Source organism: Salmo salar, chromosome 09 (genome assembly GCF_965601325.2).
Source record: "Salmo salar chromosome 09, fSalSal1, whole genome shotgun sequence".
Taxonomy (NCBI): Eukaryota; Metazoa; Chordata; class Actinopteri; order Salmoniformes; family Salmonidae; genus Salmo; species Salmo salar.
The window spans coordinates 19,739,401-19,765,460 of NC_138299.1; the positions used below are offsets into that span (position 1 = coordinate 19,739,401).

At 42.8% G+C, this 26,060-nt stretch overlaps 1 protein-coding gene across 1 annotated transcript; it reads left to right on the forward strand.

Moving 5' to 3' along the window:
- The first annotated feature begins 1,817 nt into the window (after positions 1-1,817).
- Positions 1,818-25,664, forward strand: LOC106610872 (phospholipase C, beta 2). Its single transcript, XM_082955646.1, has 32 exons — positions 1,818-1,968; positions 2,264-2,341; positions 3,510-3,578; positions 4,402-4,542; positions 5,135-5,214; positions 5,302-5,355; positions 5,609-5,684; positions 5,838-5,938; positions 6,136-6,302; positions 6,583-6,729; positions 7,033-7,190; positions 7,955-8,037; positions 8,242-8,326; positions 10,619-10,820; positions 10,944-11,050; positions 11,136-11,232; positions 11,439-11,523; positions 11,640-11,764; positions 12,094-12,245; positions 12,705-12,869; positions 12,971-13,070; positions 13,354-13,458; positions 13,665-13,726; positions 13,922-14,009; positions 14,135-14,641; positions 15,976-16,159; positions 17,222-17,363; positions 17,942-18,006; positions 19,301-19,360; positions 20,650-20,715; positions 21,692-21,770; positions 22,770-25,664. The coding sequence occupies exons 1-32, from the start codon at positions 1,885-1,887 to the stop codon at positions 22,938-22,940; spliced, it is 3,885 nt and encodes a 1,294-aa protein (XP_082811772.1). The 5' UTR covers positions 1,818-1,884; the 3' UTR covers positions 22,941-25,664.
- Positions 25,665-26,060: the final 396 nt, after the last annotated feature.

A 26,060-nucleotide genomic window follows, 5' to 3' on the forward strand; every position in this document is an offset into this window, starting at 1 on the left:
TGTCCTGGCTAAATTCCCAATCTGGCCCTCATACCATCATGGCCACCTAATCATCCCCAGCTTACAATTGGCTCATTCATCCCCCTCCTCTCCCCTGAAACTATTCCCCAGGTCGTTGCTGTAAATGAGAATGTGTTCTCAGTCAATTTACCTGATAAAATAACGGTAAAATAAAATAAATAAAAATTCCACACATGTTATCCAGATACTGACTGTTAACACTTGGTGGTCTGAGGCAGCTTCCCACAAGAACGGGTGTTTAGGTGAGGCAGATGAACCTGTAGTCATATTACATCAACAGTATTTAACATTAGATCCTCTCTAATCTTTACAGGAATGTGGTTCTGAATATAAACAGCAACACCTCCACCACTGGCATTTGTGTATTTTCTGTAAACATTATAACCTTCTGTTGCTACCACTGTATCATCAAAGGCATTGTCTAAGTTTCTGAGTTTCAGAGATAGTCAGAATATGAATGTCCTTTATTACTGGCAAGTTATTAATTGCGTGAACCTTCTTTGTTAAGCTACATATGTTAACATGGGCTATTTTGAGCACTTTCTGGGATGCTTGCTTGTTTTCATTGCTTTACTGGGAAGCTTAGCAGAAGTAGATATTCTCATGTTATTTATGATAGTGCAGGATGAGCTGCATCCTGTGGTCTTCCTACTAGAGCACACCTCCTCAGTGCTCACAGCATAAATCTGGTTCATAGGCACATGATTACTGCATACAATAACTGTAGGATCAGCAGAGGCATTCAGGGCAGTTAGAGGGACATACATTAGGTTAATTACATGGCGTCTACCAATGCCCCTTGCTATAATGTACATTTGCCAAAGCATTATGATGACTCAGCTACACAATGGTAGGGGGTAACTGAGCTGAGCTTGGGTCATGAATCACATACAGGTACTTTTGACTTAGAAACTCTACAGTGTAAATGCTGGATACTGTATGTTGTACATACTGTATGCTTTTATTGCTGCCTTGGAAATATTGCCATACATCAAGTTTCCCCTTGAAAAGTGTGAATGATGTGGTATTTGATCTAATATAATGTTCTATTTGATCTAATGTAAGTAAGACATTGTTATTAGGCCTACCACAAACACTCCTGTCCTTATGTAACTTGGGTCCTCCTATCCCTATGCAATTTTCCTAAAGTATTGCTCTCAAGTGGATATTTGCATATTACACAAATTACAGGGAACAGTCAAAAGCAGAAGCAATGAATCAGCATTAATCAGAGCCCTCTGTGCCACCTCTGGCCATCTAACATGATACAGTACATTTCATTTCTCTACACCACATTATTAAAAGCAAATTAAAATCAATATACCATTTAGATCAGTAATCCATCACAGATAGAACAAGCATCCTGCCAATTGTCTCTCTATTGTACAGTATACAGTCTACGTTTGGGAACTGATTGTTATGTCCAGCAGCATGCTGTGATTGTGTTGTAAAATATGTGTCTGGAGAAGAGGAAAAACATTAAGACGAAATTCAAGCTCAGGTCCATGGAAGTTCACTCATTATTTGCCAGTGGCAAGGGGTGATCAAAATAAATTAGATTAAAAAAAAAAAAAAAGAATACTAATTCATATCATCATCAAACATTTTGTGCATTCAGTGTCACACTATTTAAGTTAGATTTTCTGACAATCCTTTCACCAAGTCAAATAATGACATTTTTATTGCTGGGCTCATTTGCAATGCATATTTGTTGGGGTGCCTCCTCCCTTGTCATCCCTACCTGTGTCTGACTGTATCTCCAGCTCTCCAAGGGCACAGTGAAAGTACAGGTAGGGTTGATCAGTCACTGGTCAGCTCCACCAGTCACACAACAGGAGAGGAGACAATCGAGGGACCAACACAATGGACAAGAGACGATATACTCTGGAGCCACCAGAGGTCAAACTCTACTTGGTCAAAGGAGACAGGTTTACCAAATGGTCGGAGGTGAGTTGGATACTCTTGAAAGTGCAGTAAATCCCTGGAGAAAATCTTCTATTGAAAACAAGTTCATTAGTTCACTTTGAATGAGAATCATAGATCTCTCCAAAGTACATTACATTTACAAAGACTCCATTGATGTAAAACATCCATTACAATTTACAGTGTTGCCTCTATAAATAATAGAAGTGGTCTGTCCTCAAGACCCCGAGCTATAGCTCTGTCACAAAACCAGCTGGGCCAAGTATACGTTCTGTCAGAAGGTTTGCAATATCTCAAAATGTATTTCTCCTCAAATCAGGAGTCAACCAAGACTGTGCCTGTCACCATGAAGATGGACCCTAAGGGCTACTACCTGTACTGGACTAACCAAAGCAAGGTAAGTTAACAGAAGAGTCATTGCTCAATGAGATAATTACTGCCAAATAATTGGGTTATAGTGAGTAAATATTGCCACCATATATAATCTGCCTGGTTGCTTAGTTGAGCAGATTAGATCCTTCTGTGTTAAATCCAGACCATATGAAATGTGCTCTGGCTGTCTCAGGCTCCACAGCTCTAGAATGGGGTCCGTCAGCCTGTGGGATGACTTAGAGCCTCAACCGCTGTAACCACAATGTACTGTATGTTAACAGCCAATTAGATTTACTTGAGGAATGGTTTAGAACGTTGCATTATGCCTCACAGTCCCAGTAGCCTTGTGGATTGTATTGATTGAAGCCGATGTGGGTTTTACCAGCCTGCTGCGCTGCAAAGATGAATTCAGAACAATGTTCATTGGGCTTCTCTTCTCTCTCTCTCTCTCTCTCTCTCCTCTATCTCGGCACCTTCTGGTCTGCAGTACATTCTGATACCCACTGAGGCTTAAATACACACGTGTGCTTACAGTGTGGGAGCTTCCATACAGAATATTCTTGCAAGTAATAGAAAAGTATATTACAGTTTAATATGGGTGCAGCCTATCTCTTGATGCAATCATAAAATAATAATTGTTTTATCATAGTCAAAAAGATATAATTTGTTTTCTCAGTATGCAGTGGGTTCTATTTTACACTGAGTGTACAAAACATTAGGAACACCTGCTCTTTTAATGACAGACTGACCAGGTGAATCCTTTATTGATGTCACTTGTTGAATCCACTTAGTGTAGATGTAGTGGAGGATTTTTAAGCTTTGAGAGATTGAGACATGGATTGTGTATGTGGGCCATTCAGAGGGTGAATGGGCAAGACAAAAGATTTAAGAGGCTTTGAACGGGGTATGGTAGTAGGTGCGAGGTGCACCGGTTTGTGTCAAGAACTGCAACGCTGCTGGGTTTTTAACACTCAACAGTTTCCTGTGTGTATCAAGAATGGTCCACCACCTAAAGGACATCCAACCAACTTGACACAACTGTGGGAAGCATTGGAGTCCACATGTCCCGACAAATTGAGGCTAGTCTGAGGGAAAGGGGGGGGGGGGGAGGGGGGTGCAACTCAATAATTGGAAGGTGTCCTCAATGTTTTGTACACTCAGTGGGTTTTAATTGTATAATTCCCCATTCCTAGGAGACAGAGTTCCTGGATGTTGCAAACATCAGAGATACCAGATCAGGAAAATATGCAAAACTTCCTAAAGTGAGTACCATTATGTAAGAGCTATAATGCTTTCACTGCTGCGTGATCCACTCAATACAACCATTCTCTGTCTGTTTGTCTGTAAAAACCTCTGCATGCATTCTGAAGTGTGTTGTATAATTGAGGGGGAATTTGCATTTCAAAATCAGCAATAAACACAATGCCAGTGCACACACACACACACACCCAGACACACACACACACACACACCCAGACACACACAGTGTTAGTGATGTGATTGCAGCCAAAGTGAGAGCCCAGCTGTGTGATTTCTGTGCTGCAGATCAAGCTGTAGAGAGATGATTGAGTTTGACAGTTTGAATTTCTCCCACTGCTTTCTCCCACACTGAGCTGTCTCCATAGAGAGTTTCAGTATGCAGCCATTACTTCCTACTACTGGGGGAGGTCACAGCTATTCCCTGGGGGATAAACAACATCATCCCCATAGCTGGTGTGCCATCTATCTATGCAGTCTGTCTTGTGTGTTGCCGTCAAGGAGAGCAGTTGCTCTTCTATAAGCCATGGATACTGTATCAAAACAAATGCTGTAGCATCATTGATCTGTTTGTTCTGTAGTAGTTGAGGACATAGTAACTCCCCAGTTCCTCTGCTGAGCTGCTGCGCTCATGTTTCTCAGCTCTGGTCTGGAGTTTGCATGCACTGATTTGCCTGGTCAGGCTTGAGCTCCCAGGCGTCATGTGTATGGAAAACTGACACCAGGGTGCAGCAGGCCTCATTTCCCTCTCTCCAAACAGACATTGCGATAACATAGGTACATAGGAACAATTAGGTTTTACAAATGTCTGTCCGTTGTCATCAACAGCACCCTAAAGTCAGGAATGTGTTCAACCTGGATTTTCCAAACAGTGACCATCTAGTCAAAACCCTGACTGTTGTCACAGGCCCTGACATGGTGAATTTGACTTACCACAACTTCTTTGCTTACAAGGAGAAAGTGACACAGGTAATACACACTAATAATCCTTACATCGTTCCATCTTCTTTACAGCAACATGACATAACCAGAGCTCATACTGCCCGTAATGCATGTAACATAACTTCAAATGTTTAAGTGTCATATATATATATATATATATATATATATATATATATATATATATATATATATATATATATATATATATATATATATATATATATATATATATATATATATATATAGGCAAATTTACTCTCGATGTTTACATACCTATCAGCATCACCTTACCACCAACATTTGTTTAAGTGATATTCGTTGCCTGATTCCATACTAGCTCTGCAGCTCTATCCTCAGGTCAACCACTAATATATACGCCTTTATTTCCACCACAAAGCAGCCTTTCTCCTTACCCTCTTTTTGAGTTTATGACTACAATATCCGGTTTTAATAAACTCTAATGAAAATAACAATTGATAGACAGTCAACATGCGTGACTCTCTCTTCCTGGAGCACAGATCAGTTCCATGCCCCCTAGTGGTCACAAATAAAACAATATTATCAGGACAAGTAGTAAATCCAGACAGCTATTTCATGCAGCTATGGTGTGATGTTGTAGAACTGGGCTGCTGATATCCTGTCCATTGCTTACAACCCATCGAGGAACAACGCATGCAGACAAGTCTTCATGGAGAAAATGTGAGTGGACATGGTCCGGTCTCTCTCTATGCTGTTAGCCAGTAAATTAGATGGCATTTTTTTTTTGATAAACCTTCTCCATCCTAGGTATGTCCGCATCTCCCTTCAGACCAATAAGGATGGCAAGATCCCTGTCAAAAAGTGAGTCACAGACAATGTCATGTAGAATTGGTTTAACACCTACAAGGTGCTATCTAGAACCTGAAAGGGTTCTTTAGCTGTCCCCATAGGAGGGTTCTACATGGAGGGTTCTACCTGGAATCAAAAAGTGTGCTCCGATGGGGACCGCTAAAGAACCCTTTTTTTCTACGAGTGTACAACAACAGTTGAAGAGATTCAGTCAATTTAAACTACATTCAAGCCTCTCATTAGTTATCTTTATTTCCATCCTCAGTATTTACAAGATGTTTCCGGCTGATAAGAAGAGGGTGGAGGGAGCTCTAGCTTCAGCACACCTCCCCAAAGGAAAGGTCAGAGAGAAACCCCTGTGTTTTTCAACAGTCACAATTCTGGGGTCTGCACCCATGTAGTCCCAAGTACTTATCGTAGTCCTTTTTAAGGTGTATCATGAATTATTTCCAGTGAAGTGACATAATGTGACAGGCTGTTGTGTGTTCTCTCAGGGTGACACTATGAAGCCGGACGTCTTCACTGAAGCTGCTTTCAAGCTCTTCCTGATGAGTCTTTGTCCCCGGCCTGAGATCTATGAGATCTTCACATCCTAGTAAGTAACATTCATACTTACCAATTGGAGAATACAGGCATGAGGTGATGCCAGGTGTAACTGTCATCATGATCTCCTCAATGGTTGGTCGGTCGAGTGTCCAGCTCATGCATCAGTTCCCTGGCTCAGGGTTTGTCTGGGCCCTGGCTGATGTAAGATGCTGTTGATGTGATTGTCACGGCTGATTGTCCCTCCAGCTCTGCCAAGGCTAAGCCCTACATGACCAAGGAGAGCCTGGCCAAGTTCGTCAACGAAAAGCAGCGTGACTCCCGCCTCAATGAGGAGCTATTCCCCCGCTTCAGACCTGACCAGGTGAAGGCCCTTATCGAGAAGTACGAGCCCTGCTCCTCCAACTCCAACAGGGGTAAGAGACACATAGATACAGTTTGATTACTAAAGGTCGGGACAGGAGAACTAACATAGAAGCCTAAATCATCACATGATTTAGCCTTGGAACCCTTTTTTCTACGAGTGTACAACAACAGTTGAACCGATTCAGTCAATTTAAATTACATTCAAGCCTCTCATCAGTTGTCTTGGGAATACTACACTGTATTCCCAATTGTTACTGTATTCTAAATCCAGTGTTTTATAGAAGAGAGATGTGTAACACTGTTATAATGTACAGGTATCTTATTCTACAGGTCAGATTTCTCCGGAAGGTCTGCTGTTCTACTTGATGGGGCCAGAGACATCGGTGGTCATACTGGACAAGCTGGCCAAGTGTCAGGACATGAGCCAACCGTTGCCCCACTACCTCATCAAGTCCTCCCATAACACATACCTGACAGGTGAGATGAGAACAGTCTTTAAACTATCACACATTTCAACAAAGCTATGGTACACAAGGTTGCATCAAAGGCTACTCAGAGCAATGCAAATGGGAATGCCTATTTTTCTTATCAGAAAAGGTGAGCCCAGAGCTAGTAGTAGGAGCAACAGGAAGACAACGGCTGAATGATCATTGACAATCCTTTCTGGTTATTTCATTAATTGAAATGACTGGAAATCTTATAGACTGTGCTTTTAATGCGTCTTTGAGTGTCTCTAAAGTGTAAAATGACCCCCCAAAAAATGTTGTGATCCCTCCGCAGCTGGTCAGTTTTCCGGCGTGTCGTCTCCAGAGATGTACCGCCAGTGTCTGCTGGCCGGCTGCCGCTGCCTGGAGCTGGACTGCTGGAAGGGAAAACCACCGGATGAGGAGCCTATCATCACCCACGGCTTCACCATGACAACTGAGATTCTGTTCAAGGTCAGGTGTCAGTCAGCCCTCATCTCACTGCTTGACAGTGCAATAGTGCTGTAAACCAAATATTCATACATTTTCAAAGGAATATACAACCTCTTTTTGGGGGATTCTAGCCTTAGCCTCAATGCTAGAGAATAGTCCTACTGATCCAATATGGTGCTTGCCAACCAAAGACAAAGCATCTAACTAAATGTACACCATTGACCCATTGTGACCACTGTTGCAGTCCCCATTAACACAGCCCTGATTCATTAAGACTCACAGACAACAAAGATAGTGTCACTAATGCCGGACCCTGACTGTTACTGTTGCACAACGGTAGTCCAGACCCAAGCACCTACAGTAACAGTGCCCCAGGAAGTGGCCCCTGCTTTACGTCTCACAGTGACAGCTTCCTTTGTGGTTCTGCCAGCAGGTGTCAATAGAGACACAGCGCAGAGTGTCATGTTGGGCCTGGGCACTGGAGCCCGCGTGCAGCACGGCAGCCTTAGCACACCACACCATACGTCCCCTGGGCCCCTCACTCAACACTGCCATTTAAGGGCACCCAGAGCTCCACTCTAACTGGCACACAGACCAAACCAAACGCCTTAGCATAGTTTACTGTCAAACACGGATTTCCTCCAGCCTTGATGATGTTTGGCCTGCCTCCAGCTCGTTTAGCTGGGTCTGACAGAGTTGTGTTGATACTGCCAGTCATGCTGTGTATCCACTTAGTATGCCCCAGAGTTCAGATTGGTCTGTCTGTTTGTTTGTCTGTGTGACAGGATGTGATTGAGGCCATCGCGGAAAGCGCCTTCAAGACGTCACAGTACCCCGTCATCCTCTCCTTTGAGAACCATGTGGACTCGTAAGACAATACATTTCACTCCTCTTTTCAAATGAAAAACATGCAAGTTTAGCGTTCGCCATACCAAAAAAGCAGTGCCCCTATCATTACAAACATTTATTTGGGTTCTTAATATCATGTGACTATTTATATCATGTGATTGAGCCTGTAACCTGCATGTAAGCAATAATTGATTATCATTGAAGCTGTATTATGTTTTTCCAGGGTGAAGCAGCAGGAGAAAATGGCTAACTACTGTAAGACCATATTTGGAGATATGCTGCTAACGGATCCTCTGGACAAGTACCCTGTGAGTGGGACTGTCTATTAGGAACTGACAAGTCCGTTTGTCTCAGTCATATCCGTTCATAGACAAGCCATATTACTTTTCATCTGTTAAACATAGTGTCCCTAAGAAGTTCACATGGTGTGTTGAAGCGCCACTATAGCCTGGCGTTCGATCCGGGAGCCCTATAGGACAGCGCACAATTGGCCCAACGCTGTTCGGGGTAAGGGAGAGTTTGGCTGGTGGGGCTTTCCTTGGCTCATCGTGCTCTAGCGACTGCTTTTAACAGGACTGGGCTCCTGCAAGCTGACTCCAGTCGTCAATCGAGCAGTGTTTCCTCCGACACATTGGTGCGGCTAACATCCGGGTTAAGAGAGCAGTGTTTCCTCTGACACATTGGTGCGGCTGACACCCTGGTTAAGCGAGCTGTGTGATAAGAAGTAGGCAGCCAGACAGGCCATGTTTCAGAGGATGCATGACTCGATCTGCGCCTCTACCGAGCTCTTTGAGGAGTTGCAGAGAAGAGCCAAGAGACCTACCGCGAGGAGAAAATGGTGCAAAAAATACACTTGTGGCCATACCACACTGAACGCGCCTTTTAAGGGTCGTGCCTGGTTAGTACTGGGACGGGAGACCGCTTGGGAAAACTAGGTGCCATAAGCTAAAATATATGCTGTATATATACTCATTCAAGGGTTTTTCTTTATTTTTACTATTTTCTACATTGTAGAATAATAGTGAAGACTTTTCCTTTATGACAGCTTAGCACACTATTGGCATTCTCTCAACCAGCTTCACCTGGAATGCTTTTCAAACAGTCTTGTTGGAGTTCCCAAATACGCTGAGCACTTGTTGGCTGCTTTTCCTTCACTCTGCGGTCCAACTCATCCCAAACCATCTCAATTGGGTTGAGGTCGGGTGATTGTGGAGACCAGGTCATCTGATGCAGCACTCCATCACTCTCCTTTTTGGTCAATTAGCCCTTACACAGCCTGGAGGTGTGTTGGGTCATTGTCCTGTTGAAAAACAAATGATAGTACCACTATGGGCAAACCAGATGGGATGGCGTATCGCTGCAGAATGCTGGGGTAGGCATGCTGGTTAAGTGTGCCTTGAATTCTAAATAAATCACTGACAGTGTCACCAGCAAAGCACCCCCACACCATCACACCTCCTCCTCCATGCTTCACAGTGGGAAGCACACATGCGGAGATCATCTGTTCACCTACACGCACAAAGACAAAGTGGTTGAAACCAAAGTCTCTTCTTATTGTTGTCCTTTAGTAGTGGTTTCTTTGCAATTTGACCATGAAGGCCTGATTCACGCAGTCTCCTCTGAACAGTTGATGTTGAGAAGTGTCTGTTACTTGAACTTTGTGAAGCATTTATTTTGGCTTCAATTTCTGAGGCTGGTAGCTCTAATGAACGTATCCTCTGCAGCAGAGGTAACTCTGTGTCATCCTTTCCTGTGGAGTTCCTCATGAGAGCCAGTTTCATCATAGCGCTTGATGGTTTTTGCGACGGCACTTGAAGAAACGTTCAAAGTTCTTGAAATGTTCCTGATTGACTGACCTTCATGTCTTAAAGTAATGATGGACTGTTCTCTTTGCTTATTTGAGCTGTTCTTGCCATAATATGGACTTGTTATTTTACCAAATAGGGCTATCTTCTGTATACCACCCCTACCTTGTCACAACACAACTGATTGGCTCAAACGCATTAAGAAGGAAAGAAATTCCACAAATTAACTTTTAACAAGGCACCTCTGTTATTTTAAATGCATTCCAGGTGACAAATTCATGAAGCTGGATGAGAGAATGCCAAGAGTGTGCAAACCTGTCATCAAGGCAGTGGTTGGCTACTTTGAAGAATCTCAAATATGAAATATATTTAGATTTGTTGAATACTTTTTTGGTTACTACTTGATTCCATATGTATTATTTCATAGTTTTGATGTTTTTACTATTATTCTACAATGTAGAAAATAGTACAAACAAAGAAAACCCTTGAATGAGTAGGTGTGTCCAAACTTTTAACTGGTACTGAACATATATGGTCTATGTCCTCAGTTTAAACGTACACGAATTTAAAGACTGAACCTTCACCCTCACCACCTTTTCCTGTTTCACATTACTACTACAGTTGACTCTTATGAGCCTCTGTAGCCTTCTAAACTGATTTATGTGTTAAGCTAACCAATATTTACCTTCCCTGAACAGAGCACAAGTATGTGTGTTGCCACCTGAGTGTGTGTGCGTGCGTGCCTGGCCTCCTTCCCTGAAGTGTGTTTTCTCCCATGTGTGTGTGACTGAGAAGATTAAGCCAGGTCTGCAGATCCCCAGCCCAGCAGAGCTCATGGGGAAGATCCTGATCAAGAACAAGAAGGGCAGCCATGGGAAGCCCAGCCAGGCCAGCCCCAAGAAGACAGAAGGATCAGAGCAGCCCATAGTCACAGCTAGCGCTGGCCAGGAGCCCAACCAGACAGGCCCTACTAACCCTGAGGACCAGTGTGTGACTGGTGTGTAATACAGGACACAAACCAAATGACATTGTATGGTGGTTGTACTGTATTAATCCTCCAGATAATGTTGCAGCCACATTGTTGTAGTAAGTATTGAGGCTGTATATGTCTTATGTCCAGAAGGGGAGGTAACCATGACCGGGGAGGAGGTGACCATGACTGATGACCATGAAGAACAGCAGGAGGATGAAGACCAGGATGAGGAGAAGATGAAGAACTCGGACGAGGTATGGCAAGATGGTGTTTCTAAGCCTCTTTCTATGTCAGTAGATGTTTCAGACAGGAGCTAACTTCCTGTCTATCCTCCTATAGGGTACAGCGGGACAGGAAGTGACAGCGTATGAGGAGATGTCTGCCATTGTCAACTACATCCAGCCCACCAAATTCATCTCTTTTGATAACTCCCGAAGTAAGTTGTGATTTGTTGATGCTAAGTTGGGGCAGGGGTTAGATGAGGGTAACTTGTCCCTCTACAAAAATAAGAAGGAGCCGTTTTAAAATAATAACATTATATGATATAAAACTTTACACAAAGTAGATGTTATATTACTGTTTATCTAGTTGTTGTTGCTGATGGAAACTAATATTCTGCTTGATCACTCTCATCACTCTCAGAGAAAAACAAGAGCTACCTCATCTCATCTTTTGTGGAGACCAAAGGGGAAAGTATGATCTCCAAGACTGCAGTGGAGTTTGTGGAGTATCCTTTGACAACTGTTTCTTTAGCCCTGATTGAATTGCTCTCAAATTACTAATAAATCATCATCATTTTCTGTCACATTTGTGAATGCAAACTTCCTTAGCATGACAACCCAGATACAACAAGAGGCAGATGAGTAGGATTTACCCTAAAGGAACCAGAATGGACTCTTCCAACTACAGCCCTCAGCCCTTCTGGAACGCTGGCTGCCAGATGGTGGCACTCAACTACCAAACTATGGGTAAAGCTATATCAGCTGTCTGGGATTGGTATTACTTTATGACTGGCAAACTGGTGTGATAACTTCTGATTGTTCCTATTATTGTTGTTAGTCATGATAAGGCACACGTGCAGAGTTTGTTTCCTGAAATTGTACTCCGAGTCGGAGAGTGAGTAGTGTTTCTTATATTCACCACTGGAGATCAGTGTTGCACTGCTTTGAGTTGCACAATGTTCTACTGCACATGCCATAAAAAGACAGCTCCATCTCACGTTTGTGTTATAATGCAGTAATGAAGTAACATGTTTTGAAATTGTGAAATGTTCTGAAAATGTCGTTTTACCCCCCAGATTTCCCAATGCAGCACAACATGTCTCTATTTGAATTCAACGGGAGGACAGGCTACCTCCTCAAGCATGACCTCCTCCGCCGTAGTGACAAGAAGTTTGACCCCTATTGTGAAAGGATCGACACCATCGTGGCCAACACACTGACCATCAAGGCACGTTTAGGCCAACCTCACAGAGAGAGCAGCAGACCTCAGCACTATTCACTATTCTTGCTTTAGGTTTTGGTTGCAGGCATTTAGACAGTTCATTTAAAAATGATAGGATTAAAATGTGTGAGTTATAATGTAATTATACGACTGTTATGGTCATTATCAAACTGCATTCTGGATCATTATTCATGGTTTAACTTTGGGAGAGCTGCTTCAGCTGGTAGTTTGCAGCTCGGAGCTACTTTCCTCCCACTTGTTTTGATGTCCTTAGGCTCTCTCTCTCTCTCTCTCTCTCTCTCTCTCTGTGTGTTTGTCTTGGCTGAATATGCCTGTCTGTTTTGTGATATGTGTACAGGCCTGCTGTCAGCTGTATTTTCTTCCTTCTTTTCTCTCGGCCTACATGTGTTTCTAAAGGTTATAGTATACAGTACACTGTATATCCATTATCATAATTCCCTTCAGATCTACTCAGGCCAGTTCCTGTCAGACAAGAGTGTGAAGACAGGCGTAGAGGTGGAGATCATTGGGTTGCCAGGAGACCCCAAGAAGAAGTACCGGACCAGGTGGTCTACCACACCGAACGCCATTAACCCAGTTTGGAATGAAGAACCCTTTGTTTTTGAGAAGGTATGATCACTCAATTCGTTCAATTATTATTTTTTATAAGCAAACAAATTTGCCTTGTCGGATGCATGTCAGAAGGGTCAAGCTTGTTGTTGTGTGGACAGATCCTGCTGCCTGACATGGCCTCACTCAGGGTCGTAGTTCACGAGGAGGGAGGGAAGTTTCTGGGCCACAGGATCATCCCCATCGAGGCCCTTCAGTCAGGTCTGTTTGATAACATGTTACATAACCTTTCTCCTATGTGTAGTAACACTGTCATTACTCTAGTAAAACCACAGTTTGAACATGGTGTTGTTACAGTGTTAAGTGATTACCGATTTACTACACAGATATAAGAGCAATTTCATGTAAATTGTTACCTATTTCTACCTGGGTTTAAAATTTCACTTCTGCCCAGAATTCCAGAGCATGAGGCTGATTGAAGTAGACCTTGAGTCAGAAGGCTTCTGCGTTTGTCTGATTGATTCATGGGGTTTGTGCTCTGCAGGCTTCCAGCACATCTGTCTGCGCAGTGAGAGCAACATGCCGCTCACTCTGCCAGCTCTCTTTGTGTACATCGAGGTCAAGGACTACATCCCTGCTGCTTTTGCAGGTATAGTACAGTTACTTTCAGTTCCTATTTCCAGAAAACGCACCAAATCATTTTAATTTGCATGCTTATGCCTAATTTGGGCAGGTAAGATTTAAGCCTATAGATGGTGTTTTAAGAGTAATTGATTGTGTTGCACTGAGTGACTGATTATGAAACAGGACTATAAAGTGGTGTAATTCCTTCTGTATTGTCTTGTTCTGTCCCAGATTTCACAGATGCCTTATTCAACCCGACAAAAAATTCTGAGAAGACAACAAAGACAACAGAGGTAGATCAATCCCAAGCCAGAACTCATTGATCCACGTGAAAATGATATGTTTCACTCCCAAGGTCCTCGTCCTTTTACAACAAAACATGTCCATAGTGAGATGCTTACTGAAAATGGCTTAAGTACTGAAAAGGGATTTGTGGTTTTATAAAGTCTTTATTATGGGATTGATGCTCTTGTGCTCTGTTCTCGCAGTCATCAGCAGACTACATCTCCCCATACGAGATGCCCCTTGTTAACGTAATACCGACTGTTGGAGAGAAGGCTACATGTACAGAAAGAGGTAAAGGAGGCTGTTTCCTTTTGGTAGGGCCAAGTTATCTATCCACTAGAGTTTGAGTGCAAAGTGGTTGACAAGTAATGTTGTTTTGTAGTTCTCTGACCTCTTTGCCTATGCTGTTTCACTAGAGCCTAAGACTAAAGCTTCCTCTCCATTGGAGGAAGCTGATACTACCACTGGTACCCTGGATACTCCACCTACTCCTGAAGAGGCCCCTCCAGAGCCTGAACCCAACATGGACTCACCGTCTCCCGCAAACACCATCAGTGTGGAGGCTGAACCTGTTCCAATCATTCAGCCATCTGTTGTTGGCCCCATCCAGAGTGTAGAGCACGTTCCAGAGCCTGAGGCCCTCCCTAACACCCCTGATGTGGACCCAGAGGCTGTCCTAGCCACAGAGTTGACCCCTGACCCTAAGGTTGACTCTACTACCTGTACAGACCCCAACAGTAACGTCGACCCCACCCCAAATGTTGACTCCACTCTAGATGTTAACTCCAATGTCGTCCCTACCCCTGATCCAGATGTTGAGTCCACTCCTGTTGTCGACCCTGCTATAGCTCCTGTCCCTCCATCTGAGCCCAGCTCATCCGATCCTGCACCTGAGGACTCCACTCCTCCAGATGCCAATGAAGGTAACACCAGTGACTCTTCTATGTCCAGAATATACTTTAAAAAATGAAATGCATACAGTACCAGTCAAAAGTTTGGACACACCTACACATTCAAGGGTTTTTCTTTATTTTTACTATTTTCTACATTGTAGAATAATAGTGAAGACATCAAAACTATGAAATAACACATATGGAATCATCTAGTAAGCAAAAAAAGTGTTAAACAAATCAAAATATATTTTTGATTTTAGATTCCTCAAACTAGCCACCCTGTGCCTTGATGACAGCTTTGCACACTCTTGGCATTCTCTCAAACAGCTTCACCTGGAATGCTTTTCCAACAGTCTTGAAGGAGTTCCCACATATGCTGAGCACTTGTTGGCTGCTTTTCCTTTGCTCTGTCTAATGTCCATTGCTCGTGTTTCTTGGCCCAAGCAAGTCTCTTCTTCTTATTGTTGTCCTTTAGTAGTGATTTCTTTGCAGCAATTTGACCATGAAGACTTGATTCTCGCAGTCTCCTCTGAACAGTTGTTGTTGAGATGTGTCTGTTACTTGAACTCTGTGAAGCATTTATTTGGGCTCCAATTTCTGAGGCTGGTAACTCTAATGAACTCATCCTCTGCATAAGAATAAGTAAGAAGTTGTTCTTAACTGACATGCCTAGTTAAAGGTTAAAAAAATAAAAGCAGAGATAACTCTGGGTCTTCCTTTCCTGTGGCGGTTCTCATGAGAGCCAGTTTCATCATAGCGCTTGATGGTTTTTGCGACTGCACTTGAAGAAACTAAGAATTCTTGAAATATTCCGCATTGAATGACCTTCATGTCTTAAAGTAATGATGGACTGTCATTTCTCTTTGCTTATTTAAGCTGTTCTTGCCATAATATGGACATTGTTTTTTGCCAAATAGGGCTATCTTCAGTATACCACCCCTACCTTGTTACAACACAACTGATTGGCTCAAGCGCATTAAGAAGGAAATAAATTCCACAAATTAACTTTTAACAAGGCACACCTGTTAATTGAAATGCATTCCAGGTGACTACCTCATGAAGCTGGTTGAGAGAATGCCAAAAGTATTGCAAGCCTGTCATCAAGTCAAAGGGTGGCTACTTTGAAGAATCTCAAATATAAAATATATTTTCTGGTTACTACATGATTCTATATGTGTTATTTCATAGTTTGATGTCTTCAGTATTATTCTACAATGTAGAAAATTGTAAAAATAAAGAAAAACCCTTGAATGAGTAGGTGTGTCCAAACTTTTGACTGGTACTGTATATCAGAAAAAATAGGAGCAGTGTAAAATCTGACAACCTCCAACCATATTGTCCCCTTTCCTCTTCTCCTCTTTTAGAGCCATCCACAGTTCCATGTGAGGAGCTACTACAGCACAAGAGTTTCCTGAAGGTCACCAAGAGACAGGAGAAAGACATGAAGGAGCTGGAGAAGAAGTTCCAGAAGAAAGGGGAGGAGTTGATCCAGAAATACAGCGACACCTTCAAAGCCCTCAAGAAGAAGAACTCCATGAAGAAGAAAGAGTAATGGAATAGTCTTTTTATATTTTCTTTTAGCCTTGTGTTCATCTTATTCCCATCTCATCCACTAGGTGGTGGTGGCAGACACACCAAATGTAATCAAGTTGTTTTGCTGTTGGCCAGTTTAAATAAAGATAATTATATTTAGACCAATAATAATTAGTTTCAGGGAGATTTTGAATATTCTTTATTTCATGTATTTTTTTTGGTAGAGCAATTAATGGAGGGATAATGATATCCTCTATGAAGATATGTTTTTAACTTGCAAAGACATAAAAAAAATGTTTTATTTTTTATTTAACTAGGCAAGTCAGAACAAATTCTTATTTACAATGACGGCCTACCCCGGCCAAACCTGGACGACGCTGGGCCAAATGTGCGCCGCCCTATGGGACTCCCAATCACGGATGTGATACAGCCTGGAGTGTAGTGACGCCTCTTACACTGAGATGCAGTGCCTTAGACCGCTGCGCCACTCGGGAGACTTACCCAGTAACCTTTCTTGGAAAAGCCATGATTATGCACTGTCAAAGTGCCAACCACATTATTGATACCAGGGACAGCAGTGTTTCCTGTCCTCGTATCCTGACCAGTTAAACTTGGGGCCCTGGTCAGGTCACATTATCAGGAAAAAAAACCCTGGCCCTACAATCGCACTTTACTTATTATTTTATTATGAACCTTTATTTTAACAGGGTGTCATATAGAGACCAAGTCTCTTTTTCAAATGATCCCTGCACAATACAAACACAAACATCAATACAAAACACAATAAAATACTAAATTACAAAGCATGATAATAAAAAACAGGGATTAGCCATACTGCTGCTGGGATGAGGTAACAGACCTCCATGTAAGGCAGTGATGTGCAGAGCCCCCTGGTAGAGCCCCCTGGTAGAGCCCCCTGGTAGAGCCCCCTGGTAGAGCCCCCTGGTAGAGCCCCCTGGTAGAGCCCCCTGGTAGAGCCCTGGGTATTACAGGGGTCAGCAGACAGACTCTCTTGTAGCGTCTAGTGTCATTTCATGTCCAGTGCCTGGTCCCTGACGTTTTGACTGTGTCCCCCAGGGGAGGGAGTGAAACGGCAGAGCCCGGCCCCAGGGTGGAGAGGGTGATGGAGCAGAAGGAGAGGCTGCAGGTGGAGCTCAAAGCTCTGTGGGTGGAGCAGTGTGATCAGTTGAAGAAGAGGAAGGAGCAGCATGCCACTGAGGTAGAGTAAAGTACAGACCAACTCTACCTGCCAGAGTCGGTTTGATATTAAGGATATTATTGATAGTTATTTGCATAACCATACTGTATACTCTTATTCAAGGATGTCTTTCTTTTTACATTTCATCTATGTACTGGATAAGCAGTTGAGGTAAGATTCTGTTTAATCTCCACCACCATGCACCTAACTAACCTCAGAGTGAATCTCACTTCCTGCCTTCAGCTGATGGCTGGGAGCCAGGCCTGTAGCACAGTATTGATTATCCATCACAGCCAGGTGCTCTGGGGTGCTCTTAGCATAAGCTCTGGATCTGCATCAGATAAAGGTCAATCAGGTTGTGACCTCACCACTCAGGGAATAGACTCCCCTGGCCCGGAAGGTCAATCGAGTGTGTGATAGTAGCATTGCAAAAGTTGTGTTACAGTAGTTTATTTATGTCTGAAGTTCAACAGCATATATTGCATGCTGTTTATCAGATCTCTAACACATTTCAGGGATAACTTCCACTAGGTCTGTTTTGCTGTTGGTAGAGCTGCCACTTTGTCACTGACGCATCCTGTTTCCTGTGTGACTGACAGCGATTAGCCAAACTGTTGGAGATGGCCACAGAGAGACACATCAGTGAACTCAACACTCTGGCGAGGTGGGCCAACACACACATCACAGTAGCCTTCTGCCTTCCTAAATGCAGGATCTCTAGATATATAGCAAATATAAGGAACGTATACAGCTAACTGGCAAAATAAAGGAAACACTTGAGTAAATTAGGAATACAACATATATTGAAAGCAGGTGCTTCCACACAAGTGTGGTTTCTGAGTTAATTAAGCAAAGAACATCCCATCATGCTTAGGGTCATGTATAACAATGCCCAGTTCCCCATTAGTTTGGCCTCTATGGCTAGAAGAGATCTCAGTGACTATGAAAGAGGGGTCTTAAGGAGCATAGGGGGTTTAAAGGGTGTTTCTCAGTCACCAGATCTCAACCCAACTGAACACTTATGGGAGATTCTGGAGTGGTGTCTGAGACAGCGTTTTCCACCACCATCAACAAAACACCAAATGATGGAATTTCTTGTGGAAGAATGGTGTCACATCCCTCCAATAGAGTTCCAGACACTTGTAGAATCTATGCCAAGGTGCATTGAAGCCGTTCTGGCTCATGGTGACCCAACGCCCTATTAAGACACTTTATGTTGGTGTTTCCTTTATTTAGGCAGTTACTTGTGTGTGTGTGTGTGTGTGTGTGTGTGTGTGTGTGTGTGTGTGTGTGTGTGTGTGTGTGTGTGTGTGTGTGTCTGTGTAATGCATGTGCGTGCATGTGTGTGTTAGACAGGGAAAGTATTTGACATTTTACAAAGACAATAACTGAAGTAATAAATTATTCAGCCATCCTTGCAGGTTATTCAGGGACCTCAGGCGGTTTATGCTAGTCTGACGTGTCTGGGCTTTTGTGTATGTGTGTATGAGAAAGAAAGACTGTGTGTGTGTGTGTGTGTGCGTATATGTGTATGCGAGCGAGTGTGTGTGTGTGAGTGAGGAAGTTAGTGTATGAGAAAGAGAGTGTGTATGTAAGCGAGTGAGCAAGTGAGTGTGTGTGTGTGTGTGTGTGTGTGTATGAGAAAGAGAGTGTGTGTGAGTGTTATCCAGTTTCCCCAGCTGGCAGATGGTTATCTAATGCCTGCCATTAGCCACCAGGTGATCAAACAGCAGAATGAGGGATAAGAAAGCCTCTGTTTTAACTCATCAAACAGACACTGGACTACTTTATTGACCCTTTTTCACTTAGGAAATATGAACTGGAACAGGGTCACACAGCCCAGCTGCATAAGACGCTTTCTTGAGTGGGAGTTTTCATGTAATGGGCTGAGTGAGGCTTTCACTTGAATGGCATTAAAATCACCCCCTGTGACGTGCGCTCTCTGTTTCCTCCCCAAGTGAATCGAAGGAGGCAAAGAAGAAAGGGCAGTCAAAGCGCTCAGGTTCAGACAAGGCAAGGTGAGCTGAATGTGTGCTAATGGAAATCACATAAAAGCCCGCTAATTTTACTCATTGATTCTGTCATTGTTCGATGTACTGGTACAGTATAAACAGTACAAGGTTCAAGGTTCAAGTTTTACTGTCACGTGCACAAGTACAGTGAAATGCCTTTCTTGCAAGCTCCAAACCCAACAATGCAGTAATCCATGTAGCATTAAAAATAACACAAGGTAAAACAAAAACACACAGTAATTAAAAATAAGAAATAAGAAGAACACAAGAAATTAAGAACCTATTTACAAGGTCAGTTCCAGTACCATATTTACAATGTGCAGGGATAGGTGGTGCTAGGGTAAGATATGTATAGGGGTAAGGTGACTAGGCATCAGGATATATGATAAACAGAGTAGCAGCAGGGTAAGTTATGATTGTATGTGAGTGTGTGGGCATGTGTGTAGAGCACAGGGGGTTGGTGGCACCTTAATTGGGGAGGACGGTCTGGTGGTAATGGCTGGAGCGGAATAAGTGGAATGGTATCAAATACATCAAACACATGGTTTCTATGGTTTCCAGGTGTTTGATGCCATTCCATTTACTCTGTTCCAGACATTATTATGAGACTTCCTGTCCTCAGCAGCCCCCTGTGGTATAGAGTCAGTATAAATGTGTGCATGTTATGCGTGTGTTGGAGTGCCATTGTGAGTGAGTGTGTAGAGTCCTATGAGTCAGCATAGAGACAGTGCAAAAATGTAAATAAAATACAAGGGTCAACTCAGATAATCCGTGTAGCGATTCTGTAAGCTATTTAGCAGTCTTTTGGATTTGGGATAGAAGCTGATCAGGAGCCTGTTGGTGTCAGACTTGATGCACCGGTACCGCTTGCCATGTGGAAGCAGAGAGAACAGTCAGTGGCTTGGGTGGCTGGAGTCTTTAACGATTTTCCGCGCCTTCCTTTCACACCGCCTGGTATAGAGGTCCTGAATGGCAGGGAGCTCAGACCCAGTGATGTACTGGGCTGTCCGCACCACACTCTGTAGCGCCATGCGATTGAGGGCGGTGCTGTTGCCATACCAAGCAGTGATGCAGCCAGTCAAGATGCTCTCAAGGGTGCAGCTGTATAACTATTTGTGGATTTGAGGGCCCATGCCAAACCTTTTCATATGCAGAGTATACAGAGCTTTAAATGTAGGTTGGAAAGCAAAATTGCTTCCACGTGGCAGAGTGCTGCTGTGTTCTGAGTTGGAACAACTTTGACATAGACTACATAGTTTAATGGTAACATAATATATATATTTCTCTATACTTAGGCTGAAAAGGGCAATGAGTGTGGACCTGGCTGAGGAGTCTGCCCAGACTGATACAGTGGCAAGTACATTCCTTTTGAGATAAAATACAACTGGCTATTATAGATGTCTCAGGTCTATACTTCAACACCTGGATGTACACGTGTCTCTGTAATTAATGCAGTACTTTCCACATCCATATAGACAAATTCACATGGTTTCCATTCTCATTTGTCCATCTACTGTGGTAGACTAGGAGAGTAACTATGGTTACACTGAGCTAAAGAGCTTTTACAGAAGTGTACCGTACACAAAAGTGTCTGACTCATTAACATGACCACCCTCTCTGTTTACACACACTCCCACGTGCATGTGCTCTCTCACACAAAAAAAGAACACACACCACACACACACACACACACACACACACACACACACACACACACACACACACACACACACACACACACACACACACACATTGAGTTGAGTGAGGAGCAGAGCACTCACTCACCTCAGAGAGAGGACGGAGCACATGTAGAGTGGAGAGATGACTCACTGAGAGAGAGGTGGTGTTCTCCTCAGCTGTTTACCATGTTGGCTCATCAGGAGTCATCCCAACTGTGCAAAAGCACATCACTTCTACTCTGCTCCTTTCACACCAGTTCAACCAGGTTGATCTGAACACCTCAACGAAGGAGGGTTTAAAAGCATATTTTAGAAAATATTTAGTCTCTTTCATGAGTCTCTGAGAGGGGTTATGATGTGATAACGTCTTTTGTCAACCCAGCTTGTAGCTAATGTTTCACAGCGTAAAGAGCACTTGATGGAATTGGTCTAATCTGTTGTGACCCAACAGTATTGATCTCCTCTCAGGTTGGACCCTCCTGGGTTTACTGTACAAGATACCTCATACTGTCTCTCTCTCTTCATCTCTCTCTCTGTGTCTCTCTCTCATACTCTTCCTGCCCTTCAAGCATTTACGCTTGCTCGGTGCACACACACACAGCCATACAAAGCCTCTGCTGTCATTGACATGTGTTGGTACTGTACTCTTCTAGTCTACAGACAGCAGTCCTCAGCAGGATGCTCTCGTGAAGAGACAAACGGCCACACTGGACGAGATCAAAGGCCTGGCCAATCAGGTACTGTAAACACACACACACACACACACACACACACACACACACCTACCGACCGACCTACCGACCTGACCTGACCTGACCTGGGTTCAAATACTATTTAAATGACTTTCACATATATTTTGAAGTAAGTATTCTTATTTTTGGGGTTGAAAATGCAAGCAGTTGAGTATTGGAATGTATTTGGAAATGCACTTTGAAAGCATTGGCATCTTTTTGAAAATACTCAATTACACAGAGTATTTTGAAATACAAACTAATAGTCCCATGCATTGGAGCCTAGGTCCTAGGAGTATTTGAAATAATATATTAAGCAAGTATTTGAAAACATTTTCAAATAGTAGGCTATTTATGGGAAATTATTTGAAAAACATTCAAGTACTTCCAATATAAGTAATTGATTTGGGACACATTATTAGAAAGTACAAAAATACACAGAAAGTAAGTATTTCAATAACAAATAATCAAATACACATGTATTTGAACCCAGGTCTGGCACACACACACGCAAATGCACGTACACATACACACCTGTCTACACATATCCGTATGCATGCATGGGTATAAAGTGATGGTTGTCATAAATGTTATTTCAAGAGAATGGCCATCCAGGCCAGTCAACATCCAATATGTAAATGACGTAACACATGTAATGATGCATGATGTATACTGTCTTCAGCATGCACAGAACAGGTCCTATAAGCCTACTGGTAGACTAATCACTCATTTGATTAAATCTAACTTGTGTCAGATACAGTATAGTTCAGATATTGACGTGTGAACATTGTATAGAATCTTTTCTTTGATGAACGTACAGATTACACAGTAGATTTTCCAGTTGACCATGTGTCCAAAATGAAAGACATGGATGAATCCACCTTGCCCTTTGGATAACATATACATCTATAAAGGATGATTATACAGTGCAAATAGAGGCATTTTCAACTCTCACCTCTTCCTCTCTCCTGCTCTCTCTGACCTCTCACCTCCACCTATCTGCAGCTCAATCAGGAGGCCCTGGCGGAGTATGAGAAGAAGATTAGGTCACTTCCTGTTGATCTGCGGGAGGCTGTGAACGTGTGTGTGGGGGCTCACTTCCCTGAGCAGATAGACCAGGCTGGGGAGAAGCAGCAGGATGGGGTGGGCTTCTATGGAAATGTCTTCCTGGGGTAGACATGCTCCTGTACCTTTCTCCTTTCCTTCCTCTGTATGTAGTCAATATCTGAGAACATTAGGTGTGACATGTTAGAGGTGTTGATACTACAGTATGGCGTACAAATTGGATAGGCCTATAACCGAAAGTTATCAATGAGTTGTAATGATAATGAGTTATCAATGAGTCAATATAGATATCAGTACACATTTGGGATATTAGGAACACATGCCTCTACCTCTTACTGAAGTCATATTGTCACAGCCTCAAGTGGTTCTATTTCTGGCTTAACCTTTTACTGCAGTGGGCTAAATCAGGGTCACAGTGTTTCTTGGTAGTCTTTAACAAATCTACTTTGAAACAAAAGTATGCACCACCTCACTCACATGGTTATGGGCTTAAAAAAAAAGAAGACACCTGTACCATGTCAGAGATGTGTTACATTTTGAGTTTGCATCCGAATATTACACTTTATATACATCACAGAAGACTGAAATATAACAAAACCGTTTGACATAGAAACAGTTTTTTCTGCGTTTAAATGATGTTCCTGTTTATTAATTATGAAAAATATTAATAACAATCCACCCATGAGGCCATTAGAGGGGGATTTGGTCATTTGACTACAGGAAAGAGACAATTAGATTGACGAATTAGGTATAATGTGGCGAGAAGTGGCTTTCTCTCAGTCTACTTGAATCGAGTGGATAAGTCAATCTGTCACAGTTCAATTGGACTGGGCTTTATTAAGTTGATACTCCCCCGCACATTTCAGAGATTGGCTTTATGTACATGAGAGCACAAAATCCATTTCGTGATTGTAATTTGCTGAGAAACTTTAAATTAAGGAAAGGTAGAAGTTTAAACTGTGATCAGAACAGAGGAGTAGGCCATGATGCTGGCTTTGTGTCAATTATATTCTGATGAACTTAGGTAGACTTACTCTCACTATGGGAGACTATCTTTACCAGCATCTGTGTGGTTAGTAGCAGTGATGTTATCTATTTATGTGTTTATTAAATTGCAATTTCGTACTTAATTATGTCACTAAAGGAACTTTATCTGCATTATGGATTACAGTGCCTTCGGGAAGTATTCAGACCCCTTGACCTTTTCCACATTTTGTTAGGTTACAGCCGTTTTCTAAAATTGTTCAAATAGTTTTTGCCCCTCACCAATCGACACACAATACCACATAATGACAAAGCAGAAACAGGTTTTTATACATTTTTTCTCATTTATTAAAAATATTAGATTTACATAAATATTCAGACCCTTTACTCAGTACTTTGATGAAGCACCTTTGTCAGCGATTACAGCCTCGAGTCTTCTTGGGTATGCCGCTACGAGCTTGGCACACCTGTATTTGGGGAGTTTCTCACATTCTTCTCTGCAGATCCTCTCAAGCAATGTCAGGTTGGATGGAGAGCGTTGCTGCGCAGCTATTTTCAGGTCTCTCCAGAGATGTTCGATCAGGTTTAAGTCCTGGCTCTGGCTGGGCCTCTCAAGGACATTAAGAGACTTGTCCCGAAGCCACTCCTGCGTTGTCTTGGCTGTGTGATTACAGTAGGTCGTTGTCCTGTTGGAAGGTAAACCTTCGCCCCAGTCTGAGGTCCTGAGAGCTCTGGAGCAGGTTTTCATCAAGGATCTATCTGTACTTTTTTCTGTTAATCTTTGCCTCGATCCTGACTAGTCTCCCAGTCCCTGCCGCTGAAAAACATCTCTACAGCATGATTCTGCCAGCACCATGCTTCACCGTAGGGATGGTGCCAGGTTTCCTCCAGACTTGACACTTAGCATTCTGGCCAAAGACCTTAGTATCATCAGACCAGAAAATCTTGTTTCTCTGGGTCTGAGAGTCTTTAGGTTCCTTTTGGCAAACTCCAAGCGGGCTGTCATGGCCTTTTATTTAGGAGTGGCTTCCATCTGGCCACTCTACCATAAAGGCCTCATTGGTGGAGTGCTGCAGAGATGGTTGTCTTTCTGGAAGGTTCTCCCATCTCCACAGAGGAACTCTAGAGCTCTGTCAGAGTGACCATCGGGTTCTTGGTCACCTCCCTGACCAAGGCCCTTCTCCGCAGATTTCTCAGTTTGGCTGGGCGGCCAGCTCTAGGAGGAGTCTTGGTGGTTCCAAACGTCTTCCATTTAAGAATGATGGAGGCCACTGTGCTCTTTGGGACCTTCAATGCTGCAGAAATGTTTTGGTACCCTTCCCCAGATCTGTGCCTCGACACAATCCTGTGTCGGCACTTTACAGACAATTCCTTCGACCTCATGGCTTGGTTTTTGCTCTGACATGCACTGTCAAATGTGGGACCTTATATAGACAGGTGTGTGCCTTTCCAAATCATGTCCAATAAATTGAATTTACCACAGGTGGACTCCAATCAAGTTGTAGAAACATCTCAAAGATGATCAATGGAAACAGGATGCACCTGAGCTCAATTTAAAGTCTCATATCAAAGGGTCTGCATACTTTTGTAAATAAGGTATTTCTGTTTTTAAGGTTTAATATATTTCACTTTGCCATTATGGGGTATTGTGTGAAGATTGCTGAGGATTTTTGTCCATATAATCCATGTTAGAGTAAGGCTGTAACGTACCAAAATGTGTAAAAAGTCAAGGGGTCTGAATACTTTCCAAAGGCACTGTATATACTGTATGTTTATTGTTATAAGACAGTTGTTTTCAGAGTTTATGGTTATATATATATACCTTCTGATAATAAACTTTCGGTCACACTGCTTGTTTGTTTCTGTGTGTGTGTGTGTGTGTGTGTGGTGTGTGTGTGTGTGTGTGTGTGTGTGTGTGTGTGTGTGTCCGTCCGCGTGTGTGTGTCCTCGCGCGTGTGTGTGTGTGTGTGTGTGTGTGTGTGTATATGAGCTTGTAGATCAATGTGAGTGTGCTTGTTTGTGTACCGGAATATATTTGTACCCTAATGACAAGCATATACAGGGTGAATCATCAGCAGCATGTCCACTGAGTGAACTGAGTGCATCTGAATGATAGACACAGTGAAGACAAGGGAGAAGCAATTTAGTAAAGCATGCAAAGGCACTAGGCTATTTGAGCTCACTGGCTCTTTTGTTTTGAAGCAGATCCAGAGTTGTTTGATGATGGTAGGCACGTGAGTGAAGGCA

What these genes read in the sequence shown, in the direction of transcription:
- LOC106610872 (XM_082955646.1), top strand. Translation starts at nt 1,885, where the DNA reads ATGGACAAGAGACGATATACTCTGGAGCCACCAGAGGTCAAACTCTAC. An exon ending in GGTTTACCAAATGGTCGGAG is followed by an intron (nt 1,969 to 2,263) that starts GTGAGTTGGATA and finishes TCCTCAAATCAG; the next exon opens with GAGTCAACCAAGACTGTGCC. An exon ending in TATGAGATCTTCACATCCTA is followed by an intron (nt 5,939 to 6,135) that starts GTAAGTAACATT and finishes TTGTCCCTCCAG; the next exon opens with CTCTGCCAAGGCTAAGCCCT.